The sequence below is a fragment of the Puma concolor genome, chromosome B4 (assembly GCF_028749965.1).
Source record: "Puma concolor isolate L17-30 chromosome B4, mPumCon1.1.hap2, whole genome shotgun sequence".
Lineage (NCBI taxonomy): Eukaryota > Metazoa > Chordata > Mammalia > Carnivora > Felidae > Puma > Puma concolor.
In genome coordinates, this window is record NC_141673.1 from 6,980,471 (window position 1) to 7,000,627 (window position 20,157).

Below are 20,157 nucleotides of genomic sequence, written 5' to 3' on the forward strand. Positions count from 1 at the left end.
CTGCTCCTCCCCCAACACACTCACAAGGTGCCTCCCAGCTGCGCTTGCAGGTCAGGACAGGAGGGTCACATCAGGTAGCAGGTGGCCCAGACCCTACACCTCAGTTTCCTCACCTGTAGAAAAGGGGTGCTAACAGAACCTCTCTGATCCATGAGTTTAAATACGATCAGGGAGAATACCTAGTGCACGTTAACTGTTACTTTTCCCTTGGCACGTCAGGGCTCCCCGGGATGGTCAGGGGTAACCTCAATGCCAGCAACGACGGGGATACCCAGGATGGATAATGCAAGGCTCCTTCCAGCCCCAAATTTCTAGGCTGTTTTTCAGAGAGATCCACAGTTTGGCATGAAAATGTTCTTGCATAAAATGGGGTTGATGATAGAACCTACCTTCCCGGGGTGTGGAGAAGCGCCCCGAAGCTAATGGCCAGGAAAACGCTTTGGCATCTACACAGCCCTTGCAGAGTTGGTTTATAGGGGAAAAAAGAATGTCACAGAAAAACCGCACAGGGGCCAGGCCATCCCCACGACAGCCCAGGCGCCACGTGTGCCTCCGCCGCCCTTTGGGGCCGCTGCCAGCGCCGCGAGGCTGACCGGCGAAGCTCTGCGACGCCGGCGCGCCCCCAGGCTCAACCAAAGGAGCGAAGCGGGCAGGTGGCCGGCGCCACGCTGGGGGAGGCCGGGCAGCCGCTCGACGGCCACCCTGGCGCTCGAGCGTCCCCTGGCGGCGCGATTATGCCACGCTTAGGACCACCAGTGTCTGAGCTGAAGTTTCCGCACAGGAGCATGCGCAGCCCCCAGCGGCCATCACCGAGGCCTCCCAGCCAATCAGAGAGCCCGACAGCTCTCCTCCCGCCTACCCGTGACGTTTAGGGGCATGGCGTTCAGTTTTAGCCAATGAGAAAAGATTTTCGTCCTTAGGCCGTACTCGCGGGAGGGGTTTCTTTAGCAAGATGGCGGCGAGCGGCCTCCGGCGAGCTGCCGTTGCGGCTCCCACTTCAGTGAAACCCATTTTTAGTCGGGACATGAACGAAGCCAAGCGGAGGGTGCGCGAGTTGTACCGCGCCTGGTATCGAGAGGTGCCGAACACTGGTGAGAGGCAGCGGCGCACGCGGGGCTCCGGATGCAGCCGCCCAAGGTCGCAGCCGTCCTGGCCTCCCAGTTCTCCCAGGACGAGCTGAGGTCACCGACTTGGGAACAGGCGACTCTGGGTGCTTCAGGGGAGGAGGGTCCCTCGAACATTAGTGCACCGGATCTGGCGGCCGCGCCCGAGTCAGACCAGCCGTGCCCCGCATCCGGATCGCGCTTCTAGGCGCCCTGGGCGCTTTGGCCCTTTAGTAATTCTTACCGAACCCGTGGGAGGGAAAGCAGGGACTGTCATTGACGTGCTTCATTTTACAGATGAGGCACCTAGAGGCGAAGTGACGCCCCTGAGGCCCAGAGCCAGCTCTTGTTGGATCTGGAACCCAAAGTCAACCGTAGAGTTCCTGAATATTTATATGTACAGGTGCCCATTAGGTTATGTAAACAAAGTGGCCATAGGACTTGAGCGATCATCCCCCCACACAAAAACAGACAACCAGAGAAGGGACGTGATTTTCCCAAGGTCATCCAGTTAAGTCAGTGATGCCTCTTCCAGTCCAGGTGAGATGAGTGTCCTCCCGTTTCCAGTTTCCCAAGCTTGTTCCCTAGATCTGTGTGTAGTATTTCTCGGGAACTCCTCCCCCACCCCACTAATGGCCTGCTCGCTACTACCTCCCTGTCCCCTGCCTTCACTTAGATGTCGGAGAACCAATCTGTTCACCTGAAGGATTGAAATAGAAGCTCCCTGGGTACAGAGATTCTGTTTTCTTATTTTGGTATTCCCCCTCGGTGCTGCCTGTTGTACTTAATGAAAGGAAGATTGGGGGAAATTCCACTAAACCGTCAAGGGCAGTACAAATGTCATTGAATGGGCTGTCGATATTTTATTTTGTTGATTTGATTTAGTTTAGTTTAATGTGGACTGTCACTGCCAGTCTGAGAGGGGAGGTGTTTTTAAGCGAGTTGGAGCATAATAGCGCCCTTCTGGGCTGCCTCTTCCCTGCCTGTTAGAAGCAATAGAATGTGGTGGTTACAGAGACTTGCCTCCAGACCTTGCCCCTTAATATAGCTGTATGACCTTGAGCAAATTATTTCGTCTTGCTATGCCTCAAGTTTCCTCATCTTTAAAATGAGCATCACGATAGTACCTTCTTCAGAGAGTAGCCCTTATTAAATAGGAAGTATGTCTAAAGTGCTTAGGGTAAGTCCTGGCACTTAGTTAGGCATGCATTGAATGTTGGCTGCTACTGTTATTGTTGTTATTATTATTATTATTATTATTATCACTGTTATTTATAGCAGGAGCCTCCATGCAGAATCCAGTTGTTTTTTTTTTTTTTTTTTTCATCTTTATTTATTTATTTTCGAGAGAGAGCAAGAGAGGGATAGAGAGGGAGAGAGAGAGAATCCCAGACAGGCTCCGGCGCTGGATCTCACAAACCATTAGATCATGACCCCAGCTAAAATCAAGAGTCAGATGCTTAACTGAGCCACCCAGATGCCCCAGAATCCAGTTTTTTTGATGTATGAGAACTGTTTGTTCCCCATTGTCCCTGACTTTTTGAGAGGTTGCCAATGACCAGAACTTAGACCCACAGGATACTAGGGAGGGAGAAACTTGAGTGCACTGCTGGTTTGGGGACTGCAAATTTAAATGGCTTCAGGGGGCAGGTGGATAATAGGTATAGGGGAGTGACTGTAGCAAGGGTGTGCGGATGTGTGTGTGTGTGGGGGGGGGGCGGTGTATTCAATTGCAGATGTTTAAAAACAATGTTTGCCTGGCAGAATACTTCTGTGAGTGTCCAGAACCCTTTCTTGTTGCAGAGGGGAGCAGGAGGTGCGGAACGAGACCCAGATGCAGGAAGAATGGTTTGCATAGGGTTAAAAAAAAAAAAAATCCGGTGGCTGAGTTGAGGATAGATCCACTTATCCACCCTCGGGAACCAGCTCTTTTTAAACCATCCCCTCCCAGGAATTCCCCACAAATACTGTTCGGGAAGATAAACCCAGAGTCAGAAAGGTCCTGACAGGAGGAGCCTAGAGAGCAAGGGAAGGGATGAGAGGGAAGGGGCTAAGGGGGTGGTACATTCTTATGGGGAGGATTGGTGGTCTGTAGCTGGTCAGTTGCTCAGGCCTGTGTCTACACCAATGTCATACTGTCCATCATTGGGATTCCAGCTGAGGAACCAAAGCAAAGAATTGGGAATAAGTAATAGCATTTATAGTAACTAACGTTTATTGAATTGCATACATAGAGCCCAGCATTATGCTAAATGCTTTACATTGCTTTCTTTTAGGGTAGGTTCTGATCGTTTCCCTGTCTTTCAGAGAAGAAAACCGAGGCATGTAAATGTGTCTCACATCACACCATTAGTAAGGGGAGGAGCCTGACATAGGAGACCCTGACTGTCCAGCTGTTACACCTGGCTCCTGCTGTGGTTTTCCCTAAATCTCAGGGGACCCAGTCATGCCGCACTTGGAGAGCAGCCACGTGCCTGGGTGGTGGCTGCCTTGCGTGGGAACACAGGGACAGAACTACCTGCCGAATCCCTCCACTGAAAAAATATTAACCTGAGGCTTGGTGGTTACAGAACAGGAGACTTTCTGTAGAAACCATTTCATTTCCATTTCATAGGGTATCTCTTGTACTACAGGGTCAGTACTAAATGCTTAGAGATACAAATGTGAATAAAACAACCCTGCCTTCAGGGGTCTTATGGACTAGTCAGGAAGATCGGCATATATCCAGATTATTAAAACTTAAAATAGATATATGGGGAATAAGTGCTGAAAATTTTAACAACTAACATTTGCATTAGCTTTACTGTTTACAAGATGTTGTCACTTGAGTTTTGCCATGGTCCTATAAAGGAATTAAGTCAGAGGTTATTTTTTTTTCCTATTTAAAAAAATTTTTTTAATGTTTATTTTTGAAGGAGAGAGAGACAGCGTGAGTGGGGGAGGGGCAGAGAGAGGGAGACACAGAATCCGAAGCAGGCTCCAGGCTCTGAGCTGTCAGCACAGAGCCGGACACGGGGCTCGAACCCATAAACCACGAGATCATGACCTGAGCCGAAGTCAGAGACCCAACCAACTGAGCCTCCCAGGTGCCCCATTCTTTCCTATTTTTAATTTTTTTTATTTTTTATTTTTCTTTTCAAAAAAAATTTTTTAATGTTTTTATTTATTTTTGAGACAGAGAGCATGAGCAGGGGAGGGGCAGAGAGAGGGGGAGGCACAGAATCTGAAGCCGGCTCCAGGCTCTGAGCTGTCAGCACAGAGCCCGACGCGGGGCTCGAACTCACGGAGTGTGAGATCATGACCTGAGCTGAAGTCGGACGCTCAACCGACTGAGCCACCCACGTGCCCCTTTTTCCTATTTTTTAGATGAGGAAACAGGCTAAGGAGGCTGTACCCTAGGTAAGGTCATAGTTCACAGAGGTGTGGAGACCTTACCCAGCTTGTTTGACCCCTGAGCCCAGGCTCTTTTCCAGCACACTGGGCTGCCTTCCCATCTAAGGATCTCCCAGCGCCTGTTACGAACGCTACCAAGATGAATTGGAGCAAACAGCTGAGAACCATATCACTGTCTTCCTTTCTTAACGTGTCAGAGCCTTTCTGACTCAGAAAAACCTTAACAGTAACTTTGGGAAAACACACAGAGGCTGTAGAAAAGGCACCTTCATCCAGAAGGGCCACATTGATGTCTTCCTCTTGAGCCTCTCAGATCTTTCAAATTGCAGTTTAAATATTCAGAATTTGAAGAATAAGCCAAAGAGCAGTTGGAATTAATTTATACCAGGGTTTCTTGACCCATTTGTGCTGGATAATTCTTTGTTGTGGGGGCGGCCCTGTGCATTGTAGATTAACAACATCTCTGGCCTCTACCCACTGGATGCCAGTAACACTCTCTCCTTGGTTGTGACAACCAAAAGTGCCCCCAGACATTGCCAAATGTTCTGGTGGGCAAAATCATTGCCGGTTAAGAACCACCGAGCTAGACCAAAGAACAATTCTGCAGGCTGTAGCTATTTACCTCCCGCAGCCTTTCTCACTGGTGGGGGGCATGTTTAAGGGGTTGGGATGGGAGGAGGGAGATTAGGAGAAAGCTATGGAACTTGTCTCTCTAGAGACAAGGGTTCTTAACCTCAGAAGATGGGCATTCAGGGATCTGTGAACTGACACTGTAAGCAAAACTTGGCGTTTGTGCCTGTGAACATTTTCCTGAGGAGAAGGTTTGTCCACCTGATGCCCTGGTGTGTGGTTCAGGAGGTCATGAGGAATGAGAGCGGATGGACACCAGCTCCCCTGGTACAGAGGGACCTTGTTTTTTTAAACTCCCAAGGTGGGACAGGAATCTAATATAAAAATGCAGGAGAGATCAGCACTGACAGCAGGGGAAGATTCCTCATATTCATTTCCTTTAAAAAGCACCAGATTGTAAATTAAGAAAAACAGGGGCTTTTGGGTGGCTCAGTCAGTTAAGAGTCAGACTCTTGAGGGGCGCCTGGGTGTCTCAGTCAGTTAAGCATCTGACTTTGGCTCAGGTCATGATCTCACGGTTAGTGGGTTCGACCCCCGCGTCGGGCTCTGTGCTGACAGCTCGGAGCCTGGAGCCTGCTTCAGATTCTGTGTCTCCTTCTCTCTCTGCCCCTCCCCAGCTTGTACTCTGTCTCTCTCGCTCTTAAAAATAAATAAACATTTAAAAAGTTGAAAAAAAAATGTTAAGAAAAAGAGTCAGACTCTTGATTTCCACTCGGGTCGTGATCTCACGGTTCGTGGGTTTAAGCCCAGCATCAGGCTCTGCACTAACAGTGCGGAGTCTGCTTGGGTTTTTCTCTCTCTGCCCCTCCTTGCTGGCACACTCTATCTCAAGATAAATAAACTTAAAAAAAAAAATAGAAAATTAAACATTAAAAACACTAAACCTGGATTCCAGGTCCAGGTTTGCCAATAATATGACATCAGGCAGGTACCCACAGTGCTGTAGGCCCCAATCTCCCCAAGTGGAAAGGATCTAAGCTCTTGGGTGCTTGTTGGTTTGCATTTATTTTTGTGTCTCTGTCTTATTATCCCTGTGTTTCCTCTTTTCTAAAATTCCTACTATGATACTGACTGTGGTGGGAACCTAGATTTAGAGCATCGACCATTTCTCGTGGTGTCAGTACTCCCACCACGATTGATTTTAAGCTGCTAAAGTGAAGTCACTGAAGGCTGATTTGGGAAGAGAGCCTCCATGAGAGCCAGCTCCATCACACCGCTGGAACCGAGTTGAACTCTTTCCAGTGGGAGTAATTTCTCTCCTCTGTTAACACCTATGAAGCTGGGATACAGCTTCTCCTATTAGATTTCCACTGTTGCTTACTCCCTGGTTGGATCAGCATGGCATGGGATTTCCCTCAGCAGAAGCCTTATTTTTCTAACACTGTCGCTAAATTAGGAGTAGAGTTAAAGACTCAAACTTTATTGTTGATTAATTCAGTCACTACATAGCCCTCATGGTTTTCGGAGCTGGCTTTGAGAATCCTGTAGACTAGAGTGGACATGTCCCAGGAATGGCCACAATGCAAGGGATCCTCACCAAATGAGCACACAGGTCTCCTCAACCACAGGCTCATTCTAGACTGAGCCTTGTTTATGCTGTTCACTCAGCCTAATGCGCCCCCTCTTCCTAACTCCACCTACCACGCAAGGCCCTGTTCGTGCCCTTGTTGTCATCAGCAAATCCACTGAAGGCTGACTTCCAGAGGACGGGAACACAAATGACTAAAACCTAATTTTCAAAGGACATAACATGGGCCTCCTCTGAAGTCCCAGGTCCCTAAGTCTGTGCCACTATTTTAGGCACTTCGGGATTGCTGAATATTGTGATTTTTCTTTGCATTCGTGGGTGGCTACCTCTGACTATAGAGTTTAAGAGAGTAGGAGTCCCATCGTACTCTGCAGCAGGCTCCTTCAACCCTAAGCTTGTGTGCTGCACAGACCTATACCCCCATCACTGTCGGTTAATTTCAACCCTGTCCTCTTTTGCCAGTTCTATGTAATAATCATGCTAACGTTTTTGAGAGCTTATTCCATGCCAGGCATGTTCTAAGCATCTTGTATCGTCTCCAGGAATCCACAATGGCTCTGGGGTTATACATGCTCTTTTTTTTTTTAATTTTTTAAGTTTATTTATTCACTGAGAGAGAGCACAAGCAGGGAAGAGGCAGAGAGAGGGAGGGAGAGAGAATCCCAAGCAGGCTCTACACTGTCAGTGCAAAGCCCGATGTGGGGCTTGAACCCATGAACCGTGAGATTATGACCTGGGCCAAAGGCAGATGCTTAACCGACTGAGCCACCCAGGCACCTCGCTCTTTTTTTTTTTTTTTTTAATTTTTTTTTTTTTAACATTTATTTATTATTGAGAGACAGCACGAGCAGAGGAGGGCCAGAGAGAGGAGGAGACACCGAATCCCAAGCAGGCTCCAGGCTCTGAGCTGTCAGCACAGAGCCTCACGCGGGGCTTGAACCCACAAACCGTGAGATCACGACCTGAGCCAAAGTCAGACAGTTAACCGACTGAGCCACCCAGGCACCCCAGGGGATTATACGTGCTCTTAATCATCCTCATTCACTCAGAAATAAATACTCTCAGGCACAGAGAAGTTAACGTACACAGGATCATGTAGGTGACAAGTTGACAGAGCTGGGGTTTGAAGTCAGGTTGTTGATATTCAAACTACACTATGCTGCCTCGGGTCTGGTCTCCTCAAACAAACTAAACTCGGGGCGCCTGGGTGGCGCAGTCGGTTAAGCGTCCGACTTCAGCCAGGTCACGATCTCGCGGTCTGTGAGTTCGAGCCCCGCGTCAGGCTCTGGGCTGATGGCTCGGAGCCTGGAGCCTGTTTCCGATTCTGTGTCTCCCTCTCTCTCTGCCCCTCCCCTGTTCATGCTCTGTCTCTCTCTATCCCAAAAATAAATAAACATTGAAAAAAATAAAAAAATAAAAAAAAATAAAAAACAAACTAAACTCCTTGAGAGCAAGCTCCGTGTCTCACTCTTCTCTGCAGCCTCAAGCACCTAGTTTAGGGTCAAGCAAATACTTGGTGAATGAAACGAATGGGGAACCTGTTTGCGTCTATGAATATCCACTGACTCAATTTTTGTAAAACATGTTTTGATCATATAGTTTCTACCCTGAATCATGTTTTCTCTTTAGTGCACTTATTCCAGCTAGACATCACCGTGAAACAGGGACGGGATAAAGTCCGAGAAATGTTCATGAAGAATGCCCACGTCACGGACCCCAGGGTGGTTGATCTTCTGGTCATTAAGGTAACTGATCCCTCCCGGACTGACTTAAAAGAGCAGCCACCTTATCCAGAGCTTCTCAGTCGTCCCGTTTGTCTCCCAAGCCTGAAAAGCAACTACTAGGTCAGCTACTTTTGCTTAGGGTTTCAAAGAAATAGATGAACTTAGAGGTTATCACCTCTAAGATTGTTCAAGAAAAAAAAAACATTGGGGTTTGCATTTTTAAAAAAGATGAGGAAAATATTTAAAAATTTTAAAAAAGGAGGGGGAGGCACGTGGGTGGCTCAGTTGGTTAAGTGTCCAGCTTCTGCTCAGGTCATGATCTCACAGTTCGTGAGTTGAGTCCCGCATTGGGCTCTGTGCTGACAGCTCCGAGCCTGGAGCCTGCTTTGGATTCTGTGACTCCCTCTCTCTGCCCCTCCCCCGATCTCACTCTGTCTCTGTCTCTCTCTCTCTCTCTCTCTCTCTGAAAAATAAATAAACATTAAAAAAAATTTTTTTTTAATAAAAAAAGATGAGGAAAGTTTGAAATCTTCTTGAACCTCCTTCCTGGAAGTTACTGCTTCACTGGGTTGCTGCTTACAGCTGGAAGAGGCAGGCAGGTTAGCTGAGCCCTGTGTACATAGTTCAAATCCCAGACCTGATTCTATATCTCCAGTCAGTCACATTAGCATCAGTGCATACTTTAGCACGGACCAGTACACCGCATGGAATGTTAAGCAGAAACCAGCCAGTCAGGTTAGGCAGTCATGGGGGAGGGGCCTACTGACCTGGGAGGCTCTCCTCTTGGAATCAGTTAGCTACAGAGTTAAAGAATATTGGAGAGGCCTTAGAGATCAGCTAGTACAACCACCTCGTTTTCCAGATGCCGAAATGTGGTCTAGACCAAGGATGTTACTTGCCCAGAGTCACTCGACAAGTCCGTGCAGAGCAGAGCACAGAATCCTGGCCTGTATGGTGGTATTCTTTCCAGCCACTCTGACTGAACACCTCTCCCCTCACCTGTGCAGGGAAAGATGGAACTGGAGGAAACAATTAACGTCTGGAAGCAGCGGACACACGTTATGCGGTTCTTCCATGAAACAGAAGCGCCGAGGCCGACGGATTTCCTGTCCAAGTTCTACATTGGCCATGACCCGTGACTCAGTGGAAAGGTGCATGTTGACATTTAGATATTTTAGAACACAAATAAACTCAGTATGTGATGGTCACTTCCTAATAGAATTCCACTGGTGAGCCAGGGGGAAGTTCTCCTTCTGCAGTCTCTCTCCCTTTTTGCCTGAACAAGTGGGGTCTTAGTATACACACCACCTGTTCTTTCCCTTTCCTCAAGTGTGGTGTTTCCTATAAATCAGACTCTCTTTTCTCAGAGCCTTGCATGTCAGTAAACAGGAAGGATGAGGCCATCTGCTCAGAAACCATCATTCCGGGTGTAAGGCTGGATGACTCTGTTAATTTAGCTGTGTTTCCACAGCCTCCAGGATAGCTTGGTGTCACGGCACAGATTATCCAAAATTAGCTCTTGCCGTTCGGGAGAGATGAGAGTAACGCTGAGTGGCGCAGAGTTAGGGCTGACGGGCTGGGCTGCTCCTCCCTGGGCTCTGGAGAGAACGGCAGCTCAGAGGCCCAGCCCCTCTACCTGCAACAAACGTCAGTTCTTAAAAGGACATGAGCTTCCTACCCAGTTAGGCGCTCTGCTAGGAACACAGCTGTTTAGTGCACAGACAACAGAAATAGCTCTACTGTTTGCAAATGGGACTGTGGCTCCAGGGACAGGAGAATCAGTGTTGACGCAGATTAAATAACTCATCTTTGTTTGCTTTTGGTGGTTCCTTCCCTGGGCGGCTAAATGCTGGAGATGGGTTCATTATTTGAGTACACGGTCACCCTGGGCATTGCCACGTTTTTTAGCACCACCAACCCCTTTACTATCTTTTCCTCTAAGGAACCCAAGTTTTGAAAGATTCATTCTAAGAGTGATGTTTTAAAATTTTTTTAATTTATTTTTGAGAGAGAGAGATACAGAGCGCAAGGGGGTGGGAGGAGATGGAGAGAGACACACACAGACTCTGAAGCAGGCTCCAGCCTTCAAGCGGTCAGCATAGAGCCCGATGCGGGGCTTGAATCCATGGACCGTGATATCATGACCTGAGCTGAAGTCGGATGCTTAACCAACTGAGCCACCCAGGCACCCCTAATAATGGTATTTCTAAGGAGTTTTAAACAAAGCTTATGATTAGCAGGTGAAAACTAGCCAGCATTCCTCAACACAAAAAAAGCTGGAGGCTTTAGTTATAGCCTGTGCATCTTTACTGAGGGGAAAGTTTCTGCTGGGCTTTTGTAAATAATGAAAATAGGTCCAAGGCACCCGTAATTACTTTCGTAGCTCCAGAGGGGCCTGGGAATCGGGTTATAAATCAAAGACCTGTTATGTTCAGCTGCTAGAGAAAGGTCAGCAGGGACAGGAAACGGCAACTAGGGTCTTACTCATATTGAGACACTTCAGCCACCACTCAGTCATACAGAGCTGATATTTATTATGTTTATTCGTAAGTTGATTGTGCTCAGTGGATAGCATATTTTTGGGGAACCTCCCAGAGCCTGGGGATCTGGGGTATGGTCACAGACGGTGCAGGAGGCTTCGCTGGAGTCAGGAGGCTGAGGGGTTTCCCTGGGCCCTTCTGCTGATAGGGAAGTAGGAGAGGCTATGAGGATCACCATATCTGAATTAAGTTAGGGCTGTCTCCTTTCTGTACTTCCTCCATGTCCTGTAAGAAAGGAAAGTAGCAGTGAACTGGGCACGGAGCAGCGCTCTATCCACACACCAAAAAGAGAATTCCAGGGAGGTTCTACCAAACAAGGCAGGAGCAAGGCAGTTTTATTCTTTCATACATGTCCTGAACATTCACCGGAGACCAGGCACTGGGGGCCCAAAGGTATAAAAGACATGTTCCTTGGGGCACACGGCTGGCTCAGCTGGTAGAGCATGAGACTCTCTTGACCTTGGGGTCATGAGTTCAAACCCTATACTGAGTGTAGAACTTACTTTAAAACAAAACCAAACCCCCTGTCCCCTGCCAGGAGGAAGCTCATCGTCTAGTAGAATTTGGAGGTGTGTCTGTGTGCTTAAGTGTATGATAGTGTCACAAGAGGGACTGGGCAGAGGGCACAGCCTCACTTTCAGATGGAGGAATGAGGGAAGACTTCATCAAAGATCATGAAGAACTGGTGAAAGTAAGTGTAGTGAGAAATAGCCTTCCAATGGCAGGAAGAGTGAGCCACTGCTCGGGGGTGGGTAAGCCTGTCGGTAATTCAAGAAACAGTGAATAGTGGGGATAGGTGTGTGGTTGGGAATATGGAAGATGCGGCTGGAATAAGAGGTGTGACCAGATCATGGCAAGCCTTGAATCCCAGACTACGGAGCCAGAACTGTCTTTATCTACAACCGAGAGGCAGCCAAGCAGCCCACGTTCGAGCACGAGAAGCCAAGACGCGAAAGGTGAAAAGGACAGGCACCGGGGGAAAGGTTTGTGAACAGCCAGGTTGCTGTGCCTGTACAGCCTGTACAGGTACGGAGTTTGGTAACCTTGCGAACCATGGTGAGGATGTGCAGTTTCTAAATTTCAATGTGGAGAATGAAGCTGTTCGGGGTGGGTGTCTAAAGCATATTAAACCGTTAAGAAAACTTACGGGTTGAGAGAACGAGGGTACATAAAGGGCAAATAAAAAGGCTGGTTGGGATCAACTTTGTCGGAAAAGATCCCAGTGAATTTCTAAGTCAGTAAGATAGTTGTCCTCATCCAATGTAGAGAAAAGGCAAAATAAAAACATCAGCCAAGTGAGTCACTTTATTAAGGGGTCTGCACCTCTGCTTCAAGTGAGGGAAACTACTACAGGGCCAAACTGCATCACAGTTTAGATGCCCCACCCCACTTCCTGTTCCCAGTCCATGTAGGGGAAAAGAAGTCTTACCTGTTAGTCATCGTCGTCGTCATCCTCTGGGACAAAAATGTCATGCTCCTCAAGTAGAGCAGCAAAGTTCTTGCTAATGAGCGTCCCGACATAGAGAAAGGGGATCACAATGGAGAACACACGGAGAAGGCCGAAGGACATCTGCAGAGGGTCAGAGTGGTGGCTGTGAGTTCCAGAGCCCACTCTGGTGGGACCACAGAAGGCCCAGCCCTCAGGGGCACTCCTTTGGCCCCAGACCTGTGATAAGCAACTACTTGATTTTAAAGTCCTCGGAAAAAGAGCAAGAAAAATAATTCGAAGAATTGATAAGATGATGGTCATCAAAGTGGATACTGGGAAGAAAAGTATAAGGCATTCTAGACATCTAAAAATTAGGGCTCAACCTGGTAATTACTTGCAGATACAAACAGGTAAGAAAATACTAAGAGCTGGACTGTGGAAACAGAGCTCACCTCTACTTGAAGACACCAAATACGTGAAAATGGATTACAAAACAATGAGCATGTACAGTGAAAGGATACAGTCCTTTAACTGATTCCCCAGGGCCTGAGAAGTTTAATTGCACCACATTAAATGTTCAAAACAAGCATGTTTTGAAAAGTGAGCATGTCTTCACGCTAAAAGACTGGCTGTTTTAGATGGACTAAGGGAGTTTCAGTATAATCTCAACATATCCTCTCATATTTTCGTATGGAGTTTCCAAAAAAATTTTTTTTTCAGCTGTGCCTTTTTATAAGGCAGCTCTTCCCCAGCATGGACCCTGCTGCTTCCCATGAAATAATCCTGAGCTCACTGACCGGATTAGCTTTAAGAGAATTTGTTTTTGTTTTGTTAACTCCCACGCAGCACCGGAGTAAAAAAGCAAACTTGTTTGGCTTAAAGGGCTGTTTCCATTTTACTTAGAAAAATCCAAGGGTACTCAGGGCACGTGAGAGCATTCAGTGGTGGAAAAAATAGGACCTGGTGGAGGTGGGCGGGGGAGGAGGGTCGACCAGCAAGAAACCTGGATTCCAGGACCTGACGGGCTGCTCGCTTTGGAGCCTCACTGGCTTCACTGCTTTGGCCCGATTCTTCATTTATAAAAACTGACTGTAATACCTCCTGCACACCTCTCAGAGTTGCAAATTACACGAATTAAACACTAGGTCAAAACTCCTACGAAGAAAAGGTCTGTCCCACGTACAATTTATTTACAAAGTCCTTTCACAACTCGTTATTTCATCCCATCAACTCTGAGGCTGACAAGAACAGAGTGGTTACGTGATTTGTCTATACCGGGTGCATATAGCCGAGTCTTGTGGCCCTGGAGAACTCGCGCACCGCGCTCCTCACGATAAACTAGTGCAACGTGCAGTCCTCAGCTCTCGCTCCCCCACCCCTCCATCCTCTGTCTCCTTGCGCCCAACTCAATCAACACCGGGATCTGACCCGACCATCTCCTCCCACCTGTCAAAATTCGCAGGGCATCATTGCTAAACTTTGTCCTTGATCCGTCTTCCGGTCTAAGGCGGTTGTATGATTGGCCTTTGCACCTATCAGTCGGCGTCGACCCGCACACAATCCCCATAATGATTGGCCTCGGCCCCTTCGCCCCGCCTCCAGGCAGACACTCACTTTCACCGGTTTGGGCAAAATGGCGCCGCTGCGAGTAACGATGACTGACCTCGACGGTACCAGGCTCCGACCTGAGCCACCCCCTCCGTCGGAGACATCGCCACCTTTCCTCAAGCTCGGCCCGCTCCGTAAAGCCCCGGATCGGACGGATGCCAATGCCAGCCAGCGAGCCGCTGCGGACGCCATCTCCCAGCTCCGCCCCTAGCTCGGCACCCAGGCCCCACCGCCCAGCCCCTGTGACGTCCTCAGGGAGAGCACGGCCGCAAGCCTCGCGAGACCCTTGAGATCAGACGAGAGGCCCAGCTCTCACACTTGCGCAGTGCGCCTAGTTCCCCTATGCGGTGGAAAAGAGGCGTTTGTTACCGGCCGGACGTGGTGACGTCACGAGGAGGATGCCGATGCCCCAACAGCCGGCTGATTCTGGGCATGCCGGGCGGGGTCTTCTGGCTGGCGGTCCTCGTGGACCCCTCGTATTGTTCACTCAGCCAGAACAGCCAGGGTTTGGCAGAGTGGGTGATTGTTGAGAAGAGAAATGACTTTAATTGAGCTTGAAACAATTGTATTTCTCTTTTTAATATTTAAAAAATATAAATGTATTAGTTGTACTACTTGGGTGATTTGGGAATTTTATTTCTTGCCAAGGTATACGTTCTCTATAGGCAAATGTAAACCATAAGTGAAGGGGAGAAATGGGGCTTTTGCACAAATTGGTCAAGTGGTTGTTAAAATAAACTTTGAGGAACCAAAATGAGTAATAAAAACCTCATGTTTTAATCATATAAAAATACTGTAACCATAAGAAAGATAAAAGCCTATAGTGTCTGTGTAGAAAACAAGGCGCAGTGGGCTGTGGGACTCCTGTACAGGGTTCGGAAGGTAGCCCCTCTTCTTAGGACACAAGCCTGGCAGGAACCGGTTCTGGACTCTGGTGGCCTTGGGCGTGCTGGACTTAAGAGGCTGTCGGTCACAGCCTCTGGACCTCGTTGGCCCTGGTCAGGCTACCCAAGGCCCTAATAAGGGATTGAGAGTCTAAGAAGGGGCAGACTGTGTGTATGGAGAGGGGGGGATGTCTTGACCAGGTTCTGCATCTTCCATCCAGCCACTGCTGCCTCACCTCTAGGGCTCAGGCTAGTCTGGCTGCTGGCTCTCTAGACGCAGCCACTTTGCCTCCCAAAATAATCGATAAAACACTTGGCGCCATGCTGCTGAGAGTAGCAGTGAGAGGGTCTTGGCAGATACGCGCTGGCTGACAAGCAGGATAGTGAATGAGTTCCTAGGAGGGGTTCAGGGTTGGGAACAGCTCTCTGGGAGCAGTTAGAAGAATTTATCCTGGTGTTCAAACTCCCAGAATGCCCTCGACTGAAAACCAAAATAACAACCTGGCTTCCCCAGAGAGCCACATTGCCTCCTCGCTTCTTTGGCTTCCCACTTGGCAGCTCCAGGAGCTGGCTGCTAAGGACAGAATACAGGAAGGATTTCTGCTGACATAAAAAGCTCCCAGCCCCTCTCGGGACAATGACCAGCACCATCTATAGACAAGGCAGCCAGGGAGAGAAGATGGAGGCCCCAACACTTGCTGAGAAGAATCAATCCCTCTTCGTTGGCTGAAGGCCCTGCCCCTCCAAAGGGCCCCACCCAAACTGCAGTTCCTATGCCCAATCTTCCCACCGCTCAGGAAGAGCTGGGCCCCAGAAACCCCCAGGACAATAAATCCACTTTCTCTGACAGTGTCAGTCCCTTGAGCCAACATTTCAGCCAGCTTCTGGTATTTAAATGTACACACAACTCCCTGTGTTAGAAGTTGTGGTTGTAGAGTCTGTTGTGTAGGTAAACAGGCAGGGCAGCCTGAGGCCATGCAATAGTCCCCACTTCCTCCATTTCATTAATATTCCCTGAGAGCGGAGCAGTCCAGCACAGAGTCAGGAGACTTGGGTCTGGCCCTGTGGTTGCTGAGCAAGCATCCCCTCCTCTCTGGGCCTCAGGAAACAAAGGGGTTGCAAGTAACGATTCCTTGGTCCCCCTCCAGGCACAAAGGTGGATCTGGAGCCTGGAGGAGGCCTAAAAAGCAGGAAGGAGAGAACCCTCTCAAAAAAAGCAACTTTAAAACAAATAAACATTAAATTCCTGGAGAAGCACTGGTTCTGGTGTCCTGACCAGCAGGACAAGGGAAGAACCCAAAGAGCCGAGGCTCAGTGCCCATCCTGTTTCTCACGTTCTGGCCGGCTCCCCCGGGCCCTCTGCATCCACCTCTGCCTCAGCTCCGAGATCTCCTGGCCATACCAATTGTGCAAGGCAGAGAAGTAGAAGGTCTCAGGGAACAGGGGGCTCTGCCTCCTGCCCAGGAAGAGGCCGGCAGGGCCCTGCAACTCGGCCAAGCCCTGCCCTGCTGGCCTGCTGCCACTTTCTTCACCCAAGTCCACAGGGCTGCAATCCTTGGAGAGGGAGTGGCCGTTTTCCAGGCCCAGAGGCCGATGGTCAGGAGCCTGGGGCTTATAGCGGCTGGTAATGGCCTTCCAGGATGAGTGGCGATGCAAGGCCAGACTGTGGCGGGCATCTCGCAACTGGCTCTCCAGCTCGCGCACCACCAGGCGCATGTAGCCAAAGCTCGCCCTGGACAGTGCCTTCACCCAGGCCTCCTGGGCCGCGGGCCCATCTGCCGCAAGCAGGTGTGGGCGCACACCAGGGGCGTCGAAACGGATGGCGAAGGCAAACTCCTCAGACATTGGAGCCTCGGCCAGCTCCACCGTGCAGCCCTCCAGCACCACCAGGCTCAGCGGGGCCCTGCTCTCTCGGCTCTCAAAGGAGAACAGCAGGTTGCCTTTGAGAACAAACCAGCATCTTCGGCCAGTGCCACTGGGAGTGGGGGGAGTCCCTGCCCCGCCCCAAGTGCGCAGAAAGCCCGTATGGTCTGCTGGGGAGTCGCTCAGTGCATAGTGGGCTACACTCCTCTCGTTCAGCTTCATGGCTCCCATAAGAACTGTGAGGGGAAAACATTTTTAAAAAATTAAAAAAGGGGGGGGCACCTGGGTGACTCAGTTGGTTAAACATGAGTTTGAGCCCCGCATCAGGCTCTGTGCCAACAGTTCAGAGCCTAGAGCCTGCTTCAGATTCTGTCTCCCTTGCTCTCTGCCCTTCCCCACTCGCACTCTGTCTCTTTCTCTCAAAAATAAAATAAAAACATTAAGGAAAAAAAAAAAAAAAGTGGCGGCGGGAGAGGGCCAGAGAGGGAGGCAGCCTCTGTGCTCCTGTGGGGAAAAGAACGCTGGCTCTGGAGGAGATCTGGGCCCCAGCTCTGTGGCCTCTACTCACTTGCTGTGTGCCCTGAGGCTCTCAGTGTCTTCATCTGTGAAATGGGCTAGCCTCCCCTGACTTTGCTCTCAAAGGGTTGTTGTGAGGGTCATGGAAAAAACTGGACACCAGAGGGCTCAGAGAAAATGATAACGTGTACCAGACCAGGAGGTATGGAGGGCTTTGACACAGCTTTTTAAAATCCAAAGAAAAAGGTATCAGCTGAGCTGAAATGGATCCTGAGCCCACAGAACCCATAGAAATCATTATGCCTAAACCATCCCCTGACCCAGGGGCCCCTCAGCTCCAACCCTGAGGCCAAACCTCCAGGGTTTCTGTGACCCTCCTGGGCCCCCGCGGCCTCTCATTCATTGATGGCGCAATTACCCTTTAGTAAGAATCCGCAGCCTTCGAGGCCAGATGAGGGCAGGGTGAGGCAGGCCTGCCCCATTCCTCCATCAGTGGGGGCTTAGATATGGATCTGTGCAGTAAACGAGTGTGGTACAAACACAAGGCGTGGCTGGGTAGGACCATCCTCAGCCACTGACTGTCGGTGCCTCACGGATCGTAAGTGACACCTAATTCAACTGTCCTCCTGACTCATGAAAAACTGAGGCCCAGAGCAGTGAAGATGAACTGCCCAAGGCTGCATGACCAGCCAGAAGCAGAACTTGGGTCTCCCGATTCCCTCATATCTTCTAGGGGCAAGCCTTGGCAGTGACTCACTTACCAGCAGAGCTCACAGCAAGAGGGCAGGGGCCTGGCTTGTCTGGCCACACGGACTATGTGGTTCCTAGGGCACCTGCAAAACAATTGTCAAACCCAGTGACCCCCCCCTCCTAGGGGATGAGAACTCCTGCTCAGTCTTAGGAGCCCAGTAAAAACCACCACCTCTTCCAGGAGGCCTACCCTGATCATCTCCGTACCCACCCACTCACTCAGGCCAGGCCCTTAATAAGGAGCAATTGAATATCACTTCTCAGAACTCAGTACTCTACTCCCTAAGGCTAGGTCAGAGTTAAGTGTCCTCAGCTTCCTGCTTTTCCCTTCTAGCACATGTCGCAGGTTGGCTTTTAAGTCACCTAATCTGAGAGGTCTGTCCTGATGGCTGTATCCAAAGTGGTCCTGATCACCAAGGTGACCTGATCTAAGGTGACCCAACCAGCAGCCCCCTCACTTCTGTTTGCATTTCCTTCGTGCCACAATGATCTATCTCATTTGTGTTTACAGCATTATCCCCAACCCCAGAATGGGCAGGACTCACCTTGGCTGGCCGCCGCCCCCCCCCTCCCCCCCCCCCCCCCCCCCCCCCCCCCCCCGTTTGACTTCCAATATCCAGGAAGAAAGTATTCAAATAAGTGAGAAAACGCCAACGGACAAAGCAGCCCCTCCCTCCTGGAGCCTAAATTCAAGCGGGGAGACACAGTGTAAACAGACAAAAGTAAATAATAAATGAATGTAAAAATGAATTACGGAAGAAATAAAGTAAGGATCAGTCATGATAAGGCCTAAGCGGGGGCCCACGAGGGTGGGGTGGTCGCAGGAGGAGGAGGAGCTCACTGAGGTCTGCCCCGGCCGAGCCTTGCGTCCGCCCGGCACCGGGGCGCGGAGAGGGGCTCCGGAGCGGGAGGAGCAGGGCTCCCGCCCCCGCCGCGAGCCTGGGGAGGGGTGCGAGGCCCCGACCGCGGAGCCGGCGGGGAGTCGGTGCGCCGCGTCTCGCCGGTCTTTTTGTTAGAGGAGCTGGACGGGCTGGGGCGCTGGACCCACCGGCCTGGGGCCACCGGGTGGACCCCTGACCCGCCACCGCCCTAAAACAGCGGTCGCCTCGCCGGGAACCTCAGTCTCCGGGTCCGCGCAGTGGGGCTGCCCCGCCACGTCCCCGCTGGCCACGCCCTCCCGGGGGCCGCCTCCTCCAGAGCCCGCGGGGCCCGCGCTCACCTCCGCGCCGACGGGCGCGCCGAAGCCCGGGAGGGCGGTTCGCGCGGTGGGCTGCGCCCGCGGCCTGGGGCGATCCGGGCTCCGGCCCCCGCGCCTCCGCCCGGGCGGGAACGTGGCCGCGGACGCCGGGAGACCCCTTCCGGGCGGCGGCTCGAGTTACCATCCCCCCCCTCCCCTCCCACAGCTCACCCGGGGATCTGCGAAGCGGCTTCTGGATCCACGCGGGAGGGAAACTGAGGCCGGAGAGGCCGAGACTTGCCAGAACCACGGAGCTGGTCAGCGGCGGGAGACCTCGAACCCAGGGCCCCGCCGCAGGTCGTCCGCGGGCCTCGGACCCAGCCCACCGCCAGGAGACTTCGGAGTCCTTCTCTTCCCCTCTCCAGCCCCCTCTCCCCGCCCGGCCCACTTTTCCCACTGAGCCAAGCCTGGGACGGCTTGGGCCCGGCGCCTCCTTTGGGCGGGCTCCTATCCAGTCTGCGAGGCCCCGCCGAGCTTCCTGGCAACCCCACCCGGCTCCAGAAGCGCCCACATTTCTGTTTCTGGGGTTTATCGATTTCTGCTTCCGCCACTCCCACCGGCCTGCAACCCACCCGCGGTCCCCAGGGCTCTGCCTGGAATTGGTCCAAGGGTAGGCTTGTGGTGAGGGTTCCCCGAATGCACAACCAAACGCAGGAGGCTGGGGGTTCCTGACGGCCCTGGAAGCCAGGGAGGTCGGAATATCTGCCCATGAATTTGGTGGTTCCCAGCTCAGAGCTCTAGCCTTTGCAGTTCCTGCAGCCTAGAATGTTCCTTCTTACCTCTATCCCTCAGTTCTAACTTCTCAGAGCTCCTTCACACCAACTAGGTCTCCGCTTAAATGTCCTCTCCCTGACTATGCGATGTCAAGTAGCTCATCCTCAAGTCTATCACATCCCTGGGGTGTATTTTCATGATAGCACTAGCCACTACAGAACATTCCCTATACTCATGC

At 50.8% G+C, this 20,157-nt stretch overlaps 3 protein-coding genes across 6 annotated transcripts; 1 reads left to right on the plus strand and 2 right to left on the minus strand.

The window, feature by feature from the left end:
- The first annotated feature begins 920 nt into the window (after positions 1 to 920).
- Positions 921 to 9,586, plus strand: NDUFA6 (NADH:ubiquinone oxidoreductase subunit A6). Its single transcript, XM_025926767.2, has 3 exons — positions 921 to 1,091; positions 8,284 to 8,399; positions 9,386 to 9,586. Exons 1-3 carry the CDS (start codon positions 953 to 955, stop codon positions 9,515 to 9,517), a joined length of 387 nt encoding a protein of 128 aa, XP_025782552.1. The 5' UTR covers positions 921 to 952; the 3' UTR covers positions 9,518 to 9,586.
- Positions 9,587 to 10,888: 1,302 nt separating this feature from the next.
- Positions 10,889 to 14,226, minus strand: SMDT1 (single-pass membrane protein with aspartate rich tail 1). Its single transcript, XM_025926671.2, has 3 exons — positions 13,962 to 14,226; positions 12,348 to 12,488; positions 10,889 to 11,143 (listed from the first exon to the last, which is right to left on the minus strand). Exons 1-2 carry the CDS (start codon positions 14,145 to 14,147, stop codon positions 12,351 to 12,353), a joined length of 324 nt encoding a protein of 107 aa, XP_025782456.1. The 5' UTR covers positions 14,148 to 14,226; the 3' UTR covers positions 10,889 to 11,143; positions 12,348 to 12,350.
- Positions 14,227 to 14,709: 483 nt separating this feature from the next.
- Positions 14,710 to 19,591, minus strand: PHETA2 (PH domain containing endocytic trafficking adaptor 2). Of its 4 annotated transcripts, none has more exons than XM_086712131.1 (3): positions 19,377 to 19,591; positions 17,980 to 18,051; positions 14,710 to 16,938 (listed from the first exon to the last, which is right to left on the minus strand). In XM_086712131.1, exon 3 carries the CDS (start codon positions 16,931 to 16,933, stop codon positions 16,151 to 16,153), a length of 783 nt encoding a protein of 260 aa, XP_086568257.1. In that variant the 5' UTR covers positions 16,934 to 16,938; positions 17,980 to 18,051; positions 19,377 to 19,591; the 3' UTR covers positions 14,710 to 16,150. The 4 variants fall into 4 exon arrangements, with proteins under 4 accessions (XP_086568257.1, XP_086568260.1, XP_086568261.1 ...); XM_086712134.1 differs by lacking the exon at positions 19,377 to 19,591 and adding an exon at positions 19,188 to 19,359; XM_086712135.1 differs by lacking the exon at positions 19,377 to 19,591 and adding an exon at positions 18,810 to 19,142.
- Positions 19,592 to 20,157: the final 566 nt, after the last annotated feature.